The sequence below is a fragment of the Zingiber officinale genome, chromosome 5A, assembly GCF_018446385.1.
Source record: "Zingiber officinale cultivar Zhangliang chromosome 5A, Zo_v1.1, whole genome shotgun sequence".
NCBI classification, from domain to species: domain Eukaryota; kingdom Viridiplantae; phylum Streptophyta; class Magnoliopsida; order Zingiberales; family Zingiberaceae; genus Zingiber; species Zingiber officinale.
This window is the reverse complement of record NC_055994.1, coordinates 129553400-129567234: the sequence shown is the minus strand read 5'-3', so window position 1 is coordinate 129567234 and position 13835 is coordinate 129553400. Positions and strand designations below refer to the sequence as shown.

The 13835-nt window shown below is 37.8% G+C and overlaps 1 protein-coding gene across 2 annotated transcripts; it reads left to right on the top strand.

The window, feature by feature from the left end:
* Positions 1-14: 14 nt before the first annotated feature.
* LOC121981749 (eukaryotic translation initiation factor 4G-like) lies at positions 15-13448 on the top strand. Of its 2 annotated transcripts, none has more exons than XM_042534452.1 (10): positions 15-187; positions 436-670; positions 876-1015; positions 1201-1347; positions 1476-1540; positions 1633-1695; positions 3605-5044; positions 5117-8253; positions 12728-12922; positions 13008-13448. In XM_042534452.1, exons 2-10 carry the CDS (start codon positions 456-458, stop codon positions 13336-13338), a joined length of 5733 nt encoding a protein of 1910 aa, XP_042390386.1. In that variant the 5' UTR covers positions 15-187; positions 436-455; the 3' UTR covers positions 13339-13448. The 2 variants fall into 2 exon arrangements, with proteins under 2 accessions (XP_042390386.1, XP_042390387.1); XM_042534453.1 differs by having other exon boundaries at positions 428-670.
* The last annotated feature ends 387 nt before the right edge of the window (positions 13449-13835 follow it).

Sequence of the window (13835 nt, the reverse complement as noted above, 5' to 3'; positions counted from 1 at the left end):
TCTTCTTTAATCACACTATTAAAGAATCTTTTTCTCTTGTTGAATCCTCCTTTCTCCCTCTCTCCTTCTCCTTCCCTTTCCCTCTTTCTTCCTTGCCCTGGTCGTCGTTCCCCCTCTTCGCTCGCATCCCGCTCGGGGGGAAACCAGTCTCCCCAAGCCGAGCTATATTTTGTCTTCAAGCTCTCAGGTGAGCGATTCGATCCCTCGCACTATCCTCAGTTGCTCTCATCATCTAGGTTTTCTTCCTGGCAGTTCTTTTTTTTTTTTTTGTTTTTTTTTCGTTTTTTTTTGTTTTCGATTGAGTTGATTGATTGCTTAATATACTGACGTTGGAGCTTTTAGGGTTTGGTGTAGTGAGGATTTACAGATTAGTTTATCTTTTGGATGCTTACTCGATCTCTCTGTCTCGGCGGTGATTATTGTTTAGATTTGCAGGGATAACAGCCGTCGGATTTATGTCCGTCAATCAATCTAGGGTTGAGAGGACCGAGGCGCAGATCAAGAAATCCTCTCGATCGGGCAGCGCCGGCCAGCAAAGGGGATTCGTCGGCAGCGGCGGCGGCGGCGGCTGGAAGGGCGGCGTGGGCGGCGTCTCCGCCCCTCCGCCTATCTCTTCCACATCCTCTGTTCCTCCATCGTCCGTCTCTCCATCATTGTCGACAAGTCGAAGGTGCTGCAGTCCTTTCTTCATCGTTTTTGAATCCTTCTGAAAACCTAGGGTTTCCGAGAGATTGCTTTCGATAGCATCATTTTCCCTTAGATTGATCGCTAACCTTTTTACTAGTGATGTCGTTTATTCTTCTCTTTTAGTTTGGTTCTGTTCTCTGAAGGAGCGTAGTGGCTCTAAGTGACTTCTTTGATTTTGATTTTTGTAGTTTCAAAAAGTCTTTTAATGGACAAAGCCAATCTACGACAAGCCGTGGAAATGCAAGTTCTGAAGCTAGTGGCGCTGCTGCCTCCGCTGCTGGTCATCATGCTCTTGAGAATGGCGCTCAGCCCCAAACTCACTCGCTTGGTAATTTTTCCCTCTTTTTTTTTTTAAAAAAAAATTCTAACTCCGTAGTCATGTTCATAAATATACAAGTTGCCAGAGATTTAGCAGTCAAGTAAGACCCAGTCATCTAGTGACTTAGGTTTTCTGCTTATCGTGGATTTTGAGAATGGCATGTTACTAATACTTCCTAACGTTGATTTTCACAGGATTTTCTGATGGGCTTGACCCAAGAGCTGCAAAACCAGTCGATATGCCAATCCCCAGAAGTGCATCCCGAGCTATTCCTAAGCCACCATCTTCTCAATCCAGTGCTGGGTTTTCCAATTCCCAAGCACCATCTGCACCAGCTAAAGGTTCAACATTGTCTTTTCTGGATTGGCTCACTAAGCTGTTGCCTATATAGTTCTCGTTGATGCATTACCAAAATAAATCTTTAAGAAGAGATATATTTTTAATGTTATTTGTATTTTTGTGTTCTCAGGTGATGCATCCAAGATTACTCTTCAGTTTGGCTCAATAAATCCTGGAATAATGAATGGATTACAGGTAAATAATAAATGTCTTGCTAGTTCAACGATTATCCTGATATTTTTTATTCCTTGGTTCTGTGTTACCTGCATTCATATTGATTATTATAGATTCCTGTTCCTGCTCGGACCAGCTCAGCTCCACCAAATCTGGATGAACAAATTCGCAATCAGGTCTGTTTGTTTTTTTTTGGCATTACTATGATTATTTCTGTACTTGGTCACATGTCCTAGTTCATACTTACAGCTAATTTTACAGTGCATTTTTGCTTGTCATTCTTTCATGTTAAATTACTATTCTATCATTAGTAAGCTATCAAAATTACTCTAGATACCAATACCCGTTCAACATGATTCTTCATGGCACTCCATTTTTTTTATTTTTTTTTGCGATGCGACATAGGAGATGAACATCATCTTTCCCATGAATGAAGCTGTTAAAGCTTCTACGTCATTGTGAGTTTGCCGACACACAAATTGAAGTGTCTAAGTATTCAAGGGAAAGACACCAAATTCCATGTGTTCTCCAATTACTCTCACGAGTCACTTCCATTAGTTATTCTTTATTTAACAGAAATTAAACCAAAAAAAAAAGAAAAATGAAACTGTATGACCTCTCCAAAAGCTTCATGGTTGTGGAGAAGATTGAAGAGATCAGCCAAAATATCTCTTCTTTAATTATGTAGTTGGCAGCTTGATGATGATATAAGGTCATTTGTGTGATTTTTTGTTGGAGGCCTTCGAATCCAATGATCATTCTCAATTTTGGTGCTTAAAGTTACTTGTTCCCCAACAAATGTTAAGAGTAAATAGTCAATGTGTACAATAATATGGAAATTTATTCTCACGTGTTATATGTTATATCAAAAATGACCTTAGTTCTGTCTGTTGGAACATGCTAATTCTAGATTTAAGACTTTCTTCGCTCAATCCCCTTAGGGCGTGTTTGGTTCAAGTTATCATGTATAACTTTAGTTATGTGATTATCAAGTAATCACATAATCAAGGTTATAGGGAATAAAACATAACCTAATGTTGTTTTGTTCAACCTAGGTAATATAACGAAAACTTGTTTGTTTGAAAGTTTTAATGTATAACCTGGTTTAATATTTTACTGTATTACCCTTCGTTAGAAAATCAACTATGCATTTTTTTCTATTTAAACTTGATTTATTATTATTATTATTTTATTTTTTGAGTTTTACGCTTTTTTTCCCCTTTTTTACGTTTTTAACATTTTTTTTACGTTTTTTTTAATTTTTTTACGTTTTTCTTTTTTTTGTTATGTTTTTTTTTACGTTTTTTTCTTTTTTTTGTTACATATATATTTTTCCACTTTTCTCTTTTTTTTTTGTTATGTTTTCTTACTTTACGTTTGTAAAATAAAATATCACATATTTTTATTTTAATTTAATTTTTATAATTTAAAATACAATTTTCATTATACAAAATTTTAGGTGTATTTTTGTTAAAAAATTTCGTTAACCCCGGAATCAAGAAAAACCTCACTTTTTTTGAGGTTTTTTGATTCCGCGTTGCATGCTCCTTTTGCTGACGTGTCGGACATAGATCATTACTCAGGAATCGTCGATTAACTAAACCAAACATGATTTTCGTTGATAACCTTAGATGGATAACCAAGATTATGAAGGATAACCCCCAACCAAATGCACCCTTAGAGGGAGGCTGCAAATTTAATGTGGTTGCATGACCTCCCATCCCCTACACCTCTTCCTCCTTTTTCTTAACTAACAATACCCTCCTCTCTTCTCGTCCTCCATGGCTCTCTTTGTTGTTCACCCACTTATCAATCTTAACAATAATAGCCACATTAATGTGATAGTTGTGCTTGAGTCGAATCATTAATATCTGCTCAACTTTAGGTTCTTCTCTATCTAAATCTGCTGCATTTGCGTTGTCCAAATCTGTAATGTGATAGTCATCTTTTATAAGATTGATTGTGTTAAATGTCTATTTTTTTAATGTAAGGTGCTTTTATCAACAATACCTCAGCAATAATGAATATAAATCATCTATATTGAATTATGTATTCTGCTGATATTCTTATTTATTAATTTTGCAGGCTAGGACTGAATCATTCAGAGCTGCTCCTAAGATGTCTGCGCCTTCTATTCCTAAACAACAGCAACTACAAACCAAAAAGGATGTTGTTGGTGTGCATCAATCTAGTAGTGGGGAATCCCATTCTGTACATGTAAAAAGGGATCTCACTGCTCCTGTTCCATCTGCCCCAGTTGTACCAGCTCCAAAATCATCTGCTCTTCCTATTACTGGAAGTTCTTTTCCCATAGCTATGCCATTTCAACCTCAGCAACTGCAGGTTCCTGCTCAATTTGGCGGCTCCAATGTACAGTTACAATCACCTGGTCTAGCAGCTAATTCAATGCAAATGCCAATAGCTTTACCTGTAGGGAATAACCCTCAAGTTGCACAGCAGATTTATGTCCCTAGTATTCAATCTCATTTTATGCAACAGCAAGCAATGATGCATCCGGGACAAGGTCTAGGGTTTGTTCCTCCAATTGGCCATCCATTGCCACAACAGTTAGGGGGCCTGGGAATTGGGATTAGTCAGTTTTCACAACAGCATTCTGGAAAATATGGCACTGCACGGAAGACCACAGTCAAAATTACTCATCCAGATACTCATGAAGAGTTGAAGCTGGATAAAAACATTGATACATTCAAAGATAGTTTATCTGCTGCCCAGAAGACACTTCCTAATGTAATTCCCCCGTCTCAATCTGTTCCAACATATGCTGCTTCTCATCAGATGAACTTCTTTACCGCCATGCAGCAAACTTCTTACAGCCGTCCTCAGCTTATGTATTCTACTAATGTTCCTCTGGCGAGTGGGCAGATGCCTGCAAGTTCACAAGCTCCAAGACTTAGTTATCCTGTCAGTCAAAGTGGCCAAAAGTTGACCTACTTGAATTCATCCATGTCAAACGCGGTTCCTAGTGGAAAACCTGTATCTTCTGCAGCTTTGCGTGGCTTCTCTGAAGGGGTTAACTTGGATACCTTACCCGTTTCTGCCCCTATGTCAAATGCAGTCCAAGTAACAATAAAGCCTTCTGTTGGTTCGCAAAGTGTGAATGCTGGGGTATTCTTGTCCACACCTTCAGTGGTAATTAGCATGCCTTCTACTAAGACAGAACCATCTAAATCAGTGAAGGCTACTGAAGAGAATACTAATTCTAAGCAAAAACAGACAGTAAGCAAGCCAGATGAACCTGCTCAACAACTTAAATCAGCCTCTGGGCAGTTGAACACTGTTAAATTACTGGTCAATGAAACAACTAGTACTAATGCTGTTCCAGTAGTTTCAACACAGACCGTACAGTGTGAACATTTATCAGTTTCTGAAACTACTGGGGATTCCGGATCAGATTTGGCTGGAAATGATGGCAGGAAAAATGAACCTGTTCAAAGATCTGATTCTTTTAAAAATAACTGGTGGAAGTCGAGTAAGAATGATCTTAGAACCCAACAAAGGCATCAGGTCTGTACCTTAGTTTCCTTCCTTTCTCAATAGTTTGCTTATTTCATCTGCAATTTCGTTGTATTATTGCAGTTGGATGCATTTTCTACTGAAGGAGCAAAGGTATCTCCTACATCCGAAAACACAGTGCTTCTAAACGTGGAAGCAATTGAACAGGTTGAAGTGAAGGTTATGCTTGCTGAGTCTAGTTCTTTCAAAGAAGTGCTGAAGAAGGAAACATTGCAAGATGCTTCACTAGGTTATGCTGATTCATCCAAAGAGATTCCATCTGAGTCTCCTTCCTTATGCCAAATAATTGATGGAATTGATACCAAAAGTATCAATTCTAACTCTAGGGTGGCTAACACCGTTTCAGAGGTTAGAAAAGACCGCATATTAGAAGTAGTAGTGTCTGAGCAATTTAAAGTGTCAGATGATTCATCAAAAGATCCTAATGATTTTGAAGTACTTCCTTCATCCACACATTCAAAATCTTCTGAACAGGTGAATGCAGTTGCATCATCAGAACAAGAAAGCCATGTAGGAAATTTTGGAAAAGTGAGATCTGGTCACTATGATAAAGTGATTGACAAACTTCTAAATGACTCCACTAGTGATGTTGGTAGTGAGATGCAGGAAGAACGGATACTAAATCTACAAAATAGGCCCACTAATGCGTATCTGGATGCGGCTGACTCCGAGACTATAATTAATTCATTGTCAACTGAACATGAAATGAAATCCGACAAAGATATTGATTTAATTGATTCTGGTGTGGCCCGCATGGAGACAGTCAATGTATGTCTTCAACCTCTTTCTGTAGAGCATAAGCCTGAGCTGAAACATTTGGATTTAAATAGTGAATGCAAGCCAGAGTCAAAACCTTTGGATTCATGTAGTGATGCATTGGTTTCTGCAACAGGCTTGGGACAAACAGAGAAACCTTTGTCAGAAATTCCAAAGCCTAAGATTAGTACTGGGAAAAAGAAAAAAAGGGAAATGCTATCTAAAGCAGATGCTGCTGACACATCTGATCTTTACACTGCATACAAGGGCCCAGAGGAAGAACATACCGCCAAAAAGTCAGAATCTATAAATAATTCAACAGTTGTAAAAAATATCACGCAGATTGGCAATCTTAGTAAGGATGCTGCTTCAAATGAGGAAGACATGCACAACAGAGCTGAGTTGGATGACTGGGAAAATGCTGCTGATATTTCAACTCCAAAACTAAAAGCAACAGATGATCAGCCTCCTATTAACGATGCAAGGAAGCAACACAAAAAGGTTGATGGTTATGAAGCCACTAGCCGAAACAAATACTCCAGGGATTTTCTAATGACCCTCTCGCAATATTTTACTCATCTTCCTATAAATTTTCAGACAGGTTCAGATATAACAGATGCATTGTTAGTCAATCTATCAGGCCATTCACCTTCTGCAAGTACAGGAAGGGTCAATGATCGGCCATCAGGTGCTTCTCGAGTAGACCGACGGATAGTTGCCTCTATGGATGATGAAAAGTGGTTGAAACCACAAGTGTCATTTGGTCGTGACAATAGGACAGATTATGGACATGGAAATGCAACTGTCAGTCTTCGTCCTGGGCAAGCTGGCAGTCATGTGATTTTGAGGACTCTTCCTCGGCAGACATCAAATCAAGGAATACTTTCAGGTCCAATGCCATCTCCGGTAGCTCAGGTAGGCTTGCCACGTGGTAATCCAGATGCAGATCGGTGGCAACGCGCAAGAGGTTTAATACCCTCTCCTCATACACCCTTACAAGTAATGCACAAAGCTGAGAAGAAGTATGAAGTGGGCAAAGTTTCTGATGAAGAAGCTGCGAAACAAAGACAACTAAAAGCTATTCTTAACAAATTGACACCTCAAAATTTTGATAAACTTTTTGACCAGGTCAGAGAGGTTAACATAGACAATGCAATGACCCTTACTGGTGTCATATCACAAATTTTTGACAAGGCTTTGATGGAACCTACCTTTTGTGAAATGTATGCTAATTTCTGTTTCCGTCTAGCAACTGTGTTACCAGATTTTAGTGAAGACAATGAAAAAATAACTTTCAAAAGGCTGCTCCTGAACAAATGCCAAGAAGAATTTGAAAGAGGAGAGAAAGAGCAAGCAGAAGCTAATAAAGATGAAGAGGAGGGTGAGACCAAACAGTTCAAAGAGGAAAGGGAAGCAAAAAGGCTCCAGGCCCGAAGGCGAATGCTGGGCAATATACGCTTGATTGGAGAATTATACAAGAAAAAGATGTTGACAGAGAGAATTATGCACGAGTGCATCAAGAAATTGTTGGGTCAATATCAAAATCCTGACGAGGAAGATATTGAAGCATTGTGCAAATTAATGAGTACAATTGGTGAGATGATAGATCACCCCAAGGCAAAGGAACATATGGATGCATACTTTGACATGATGGCCAAGCTATCAACAAGTCAAAAGTTATCCTCTCGTGTAAGATTCATGTTGAGAGATGCAATTGATCTTAGAAAGAACAAATGGCAACAGAGGAGAAAAGTTGAGGGACCAAAGAAGATTGATGAGGTTCACAGAGATGCAGCTCAAGAAAGGCAAGCTCAGTCTAGCAGATTGTCTCGTGGTCCTATCATCAGTAATGTCCCAAGACGTGGTCCAGCAGCTGACTATGGTTCCCGTGGTCCCACTCTATTAACCCCTCCTGGTATTCAGCAGCAGGTTTCTGGTATTCGTGGATTGCCATCTCGCGGCTATGGTATTCAAGATGTATGGTTAGAGGATCGACATCACCTTGAGGGGCGAACTATGTCTCTTCCCCTCCAACACAGATCTGCTGAGGATGATTCTATTACCCTGGGTCCTCAAGGTGGCCTGGCCAGAGGAATGTCTATCAGAGGACAGCCATCAATATCCAATATGTCTAGTGGTGAAATTGCTTCAGTTGTTGGGGAACATCGTCCAATATCATCTAGCACAAATGATACTAACTACATGGCAGAAAGGTCTTCTGGTGCAATATTTGATGAACCAAGCCCTGGTTATCAAAATAATCACCAAAGCAGCAGAGATTCAAAGATCTCAGACCGTACTTTTGAGAGATCTTCTACGGCAATGCTTCCTGCTGGGCGTACCCATGGCACTTCTATGAGCAGCCAATCAACTCCTGAAACAAGAATATTTTCAGAAGAAGTTTTACGAGAAAAATTCATTTCAGCAATTAGAGAGTTCTACAGGTATTCTTCTTTATCATGACCCACGACAGTTATGATTATGATATGTGTTTTTAATATCTATTTACACAATTTATAATTCAAGTTGATCTAGTTTATTATTATGTCTCCTTGTTTATTGTTAGGCAATTTAACTGTGTTGATCAATATCCAATCATTTATCGCCAATATGGGGGGTGTTTGATTGCTTGTAATTAGGAACATGAAATGCAAATGCTGTAAATGGCATCTGCGTCTATGTATTTTCCCTCTTTCCAATTGCAATATTTGTTTTCGCTAATTAGTCTTTAATCAACACAAAGACAAGTCTATTATAATAGTTCCAAGTGTATAATGAAACATCAAGGGAAAATTGTCTTAAAATCCCCAATCACAACTTAAACTTTGCATGCAGTTCTCATGTCAAAAAAACTTTGTTTCCACTCCCTGACCAAATATAATGGATACCAATTTGCCTAATTGCTCCTATTTTTTTAAGGTACAAAAAGTTCAAAATGGGACTTAGAAAATGAGGAAGAAATAATTTCTTATACAAAAGTATAGGTACACGACTTTGTTTATATAGAGAATTTACAATAGAAAGGAAACTAATGAAAAGGAAATTAAATAATAAGGAAACTAATTAAAGCTAATAATTGACAAATGATCATTTTCTATTTTTCCTGATTTGTATATCTTTGATTTTAATGATGATAGGATTTCCAACACTCCCCCTCAAGCTGATTTGTAGATATCTTCCATAGCCAGTTTGTTAGTTAGCTTATCAAATTATTTCTTGTGTTGTCCTTTCCTTAATACATCAACTAATTGTTCATTTATTGGAAGATATGTCATGCATATTACTCCAGTGTTAGATTTTCTCCTTGATGAAACGGTTATCCACCTCTATATGCTTTGTGTGATCATGAAGAAAAGGATTATGAGCTATGGAAATAGCAGCTTTGTTGTCACAATAAACTTTTATAGGAGTTGAAAAAGAAAACTTCAATTCCTCAAAAATTCTTTCGATTCACATTACCTCACAGATTCCATGGGCAACAGCTCTGAATTTTGCTTCAGCACTACTTCTGGCTACCACATTTTGTTTTTTACTTCGCCACGTAACTAGGTTCCCACCAACAAAGGAACAGTAGCTTGATGTTGATCTCCTATCCATAACACTCCCTGCCCAGTATGCATCTGTGTAGACTTCGACTTGAAGATGTCCATGTTTCTTGAATAATAAACCTCTTCCTGGAGTTCCTTTCAAATATCTCAATATCCTATAGACGGCCTCGAAATGTTCTGCTTCTGGTGAGTGCATGAACTGATTTACCATGCTAACTGTGAAAGCGATATCAAGCTGCGTATGAGACAAGTAAATCAATTTTCCTATGAGTCTTTGATAAAGGTCCCTGTTCTTTACTTCTTCAGTTCTAGCAGCTTGTAACTTCAAGTTAGGCTCAATTGGAGTCTCAACCATTTTACATCCTAGCAAACCTGTTTCTCCAAGGAGATCAAGAATATATTTTCTTTGATTAACAAATATACTTTCCTTGGACCTTGCAAATTCCATTCCGAGGAAATACTTAAAGGCTCCTAGATCTTTAATTTGAAACTCTTTTGCAAGTCTCCTCTTTAGGTCTACTAATTCTATTTCATCATCACCGGTTAACATAATGTCATCAACGTAAACAATTAAAACAACAACTTTACTCCTTTTTGAATGTTTATAAAATATTGTGTGATCGACTTGACTCTACAAAAAGCCATAACTAATAATAGCCTTTCCAAAGCGTTCAAACCATGCTCTTGATGACTATTTAAGTCCATATAATGCCTTGTTTAATTTGCACACTTTTTCACTGCCAAGTTCTTCTCAAATCCTGGCGGTAGACTCATGAACACCTCCTCTTCTAGATCACCATTGAGAAATGCATTTTTAATATCAAATTGATGTAGAGGCCAATCTGAATTTGCTGCAAGAGATAATAGAATTCTGATAAAGTTTATCTTAGCAACTGGAGCAAAAGTCTCTTGATAGTCAATCCCATAAGTCTGAGTGAAGCCTTTAGCCACTAGTCTAGCCTTGTACCTTTCAATGCTTCCATCAGCTTTACATTTTATTGTAAACACTCGTTTACACCCAACTCGTTTCTTGCCTTTGGGTAGATCAACTATCTCCCAAGTGCCACTTCTCCTTAAAGCATTTATCTTTTCCATGACTGCTAAATTCCAACTCGGATCATCCAACACTTCCTGTATATTCCTTGGAACAAACAAGTGTGAAATCCTAGAAGTGAAAGCTTTATGATTTTTTGACAGTCTTTGGTAGGAAAGATAATTTGCAATAGGAGGATTAGTGCAATTTCGAACACCTTTTCTAATTGCTATAGGAACATCAAGATCGAGAATAGTAGGTGAAGAATTAGACACGGTAAGAGGAATTAAAGCTAGAGTTGTGATAGGGTTACCTGAAATTTCGAAGGTACCTGAAATTTAGCTTATAGTCCGTGATTTTAGACATTGCAGGTACCACATGTCAAATAAGAGAAGAATCCAAAGGAAGATCTAAACCAACAAGTACAGATAAACCCACGTGCGCTTAGGTGCTACTCGCGTTGAGGAAAGCAGGGTGATAGGTTAAGGTTGGCAGCAATGATCGATGGAGGCCGAGATTGGGCGACGTTGGTGATGATTATGATGACGCGTATATGGAGAGCAACGACGGTGGTTGCCGGGGATAGGGCTAACGGAGTGGTTGCTCGGCGGTTGGAATCTAAGACGACGACATCATGGAAGGAGAGTCAGCACCCGATGCGGTGGTGGGTTAGCACAGGAGCAACCTTGTGCGTTGTGCGCTGGGGAAGGGGAGGCACAGTATCCATCGGTGCGACGATGAGTAGCAGCTGACTTCTTGTGTGGACAGAGGAGGGAAGGAAAGAGTGTTAGTGAGGAGGTCGTGGTTGGCCGGTGGAGGCGCACATGCGCGGGTGACGGTGTAATTAGGCTACTTAATGACAATTAGTTAATTGGGAGATATATTAACTAATATATATGATAATATGGTAATTAATATATAAAGATAATAAATATAAAGTATAAAATAATTGAGTTTTTATAATTTACACTTGTAGTTACTTTACATCTTTAAAAAAACAGAAAAACTAATTTGTGTATTAAATTTTTAGTTTTGTTAATTTAAGGGTGACACTACAATAGTATAATGAGATCTGAATTTTTTTTAATGAGCTGAATAGCATATTTAATTTTTTTATATTTATATTTTAAACAAAAAAGTATGAACATGATGCTATCACCATACATTTAGATTTATTTGTTTAACTTACTTTGAATTCATTAAATTATTATTATTAAATTGTAGATATATTCTCTTCCATAGTTATTTTCTAGATTTAATATTTTCATTTTTGTTTTTTTATGCTAATGTAACTTTGATATTGTAAATGGAAATTGTGGCCATTTGAAGTCACAATTGCCTTTGCAGCTTAAGGTCCATTTGCAAATTGACTTGTAGCTCGCTAGTCATTTCCAGTCAGCCAAACGCTTGCAATAGGCCAACTGCTGAAATGCTTTCAGCCATCTATTTGTTGACAATCAACCAACCTTTTGTGGATCCAACCATTGTATGCTATGTTCATCAGATGATTTGCTACATTGGATTACATGTTGCAGTAATGCAAGAGTTTATACGTCACTATGCTCTGTTCATCAGACAGATGATGATCCTGTATTTGGATTACTTGTTCTTTAAACTGAGCTTATCTATTTTAGCCCTACTAACATATTCAGGAAAATCAAGTTCTGGTCTATAACATGTTCTCCTCCTGATAAATCTGAAGTTACAATTTAGAAATATAGAAAAGGGAAAAAGCCATGTTGCTGCATGCAAGTTGAGACAACATAACGGACAAAAATGTTAGAAATGAATAAGGAAACAAGAAATAGTCTTACCAGAGGTCATAGTGCCCAACAGTTTTAAGCCTTTTGCAATTTCTGTTCAACCATAGAGATAAAGGTTTGGTCAAAGTGTAGTAGTTTCTAGGTCTAGTTCTGGGACCCAATGTTAATCTAACATATCTATCTTCCCAATTATTCTTTGGAAGATAAATAATTGAATTTTCTGCTTATTTGTTTGGGGTGTTTTTTGACTTTGTTCCTTAAGCATGCCCAATTAACACATGTATCTTATTGTAACCAAATTGAAGTCAGATTGTTTGTTTTAGTCATCTATTTAGTTGGAGCAGCCTTCAATTTTTCTGTTTCCAAAAACCTACCTCTTTTAGTTCATCAATTTTCATCTTTAGAAAACTTCAGTGTTTTTAACTAGTATTGCTTATGATTTTCATTGGTTGTTCAGTGTTTGAGGTTGTTGTATTATTCCTTCAAAGGTGCCACATAGGACCGCTTGCCTTTTCTTTATCAAACTCTTTTTGATCTCGAATTACTTCTGATATAAAACACATATTTCCTGCAGTGCCGAGGATGAGAAAGAGGTTGCATTGTGCATCAAGGAATTGAATGCTCCTGACTTTTATCCTTCTATGATATCATTGTGGGTCACCGACTCCTTTGAAAAGACAAACACAGAAAGGGATCTCTTAGCAAAGCTGATTATCAACTTCTGCAAATCCAGAGATAGCTTACTTAGCCAGGCACAACTACTCCATGGGTATGAATGCAAGAATGAAAATAATTAATATGCATTTTTTAAACCTTCTTTCAGTTTTTCACAAACCATTGTACATTATCATCAGGTTTGAGTTGGTCCTTTCTTCGTTGGAAGATGCTGTTAATGACGCACCACGAGCAGCTGAATTTCTTGGTCGTTTATTTACCAAAGTTATTTTACAAAATGTGGTGACTTTGAAAGATATAGGAAAACTGATACAAGAAGGTGGTGAAGAACCAGGGCAACTGAAAGAAATTGGGCTAGCAGCTGAGGTACTTGGGAACATCCTTGAGAGCATAAGGTCAGAAAGTGGAGATGCGTTTTTGAACGAGATCCGAGCAAGCTCCAATCTTCGGCTGAAAGACTTTCGACCACCTCATCCATTAAAGGCTAACAAGTTAGATGAATTTCTTTAGGTTTGTTCCTCTTAGAGTGAAAGATGATACTATGTACAAGGCAGTTGCTCATGTATGTTGTTGGAATCCCGAGTATTATTATTATTATGATTATTATTATTATTTATGCATGCATTTTAGTCGTCTTCTAGACCAGTGACATTGGTCTAACCATGGCTCTGTTTGGCATCCTCTGAGCGCCGTTGGTTCGATCATTATTTGTTAGGGATGTCCTGTGTTTCAGGTACTCATGATTATTCGATCTATTTAATGGGTTCAGGTATTCAAGTGGATTTGAATATGAATAGTGAAAGAATTCATAGAAGCTCTGTTTTTTTAGTGCTTCTTTGCTTTCTCCGTCTCCTCCAGTCATGCATTCATTCATCAGGTTTGTTTGCATATTTCTGCTAAATACTGGAGCATTTATACTTTGAGACCAATTTAGAGCATTTTCCATGCAAGTTTTTTTAAAAGTTCGTAAAGTTAAAAAAGCTCAATAAAAAAAGTTTTAATGATAA

Bases quoted from the DNA above. Each gene is read 5' to 3' on its own strand.
- LOC121981749 (XM_042534452.1), top strand. From the start codon at position 456: ATGTCCGTCAATCAATCTAGGGTTGAGAGGACCGAGGCGCAGATCAAG. The intron at 671-875 runs GTGCTGCAGTCC...TGATTTTTGTAG, and splicing joins TCATTGTCGACAAGTCGAAG to TTTCAAAAAGTCTTTTAATG. The intron at 1,348-1,475 runs GTTCAACATTGT...TTGTGTTCTCAG, and splicing joins ACCATCTGCACCAGCTAAAG to GTGATGCATCCAAGATTACT.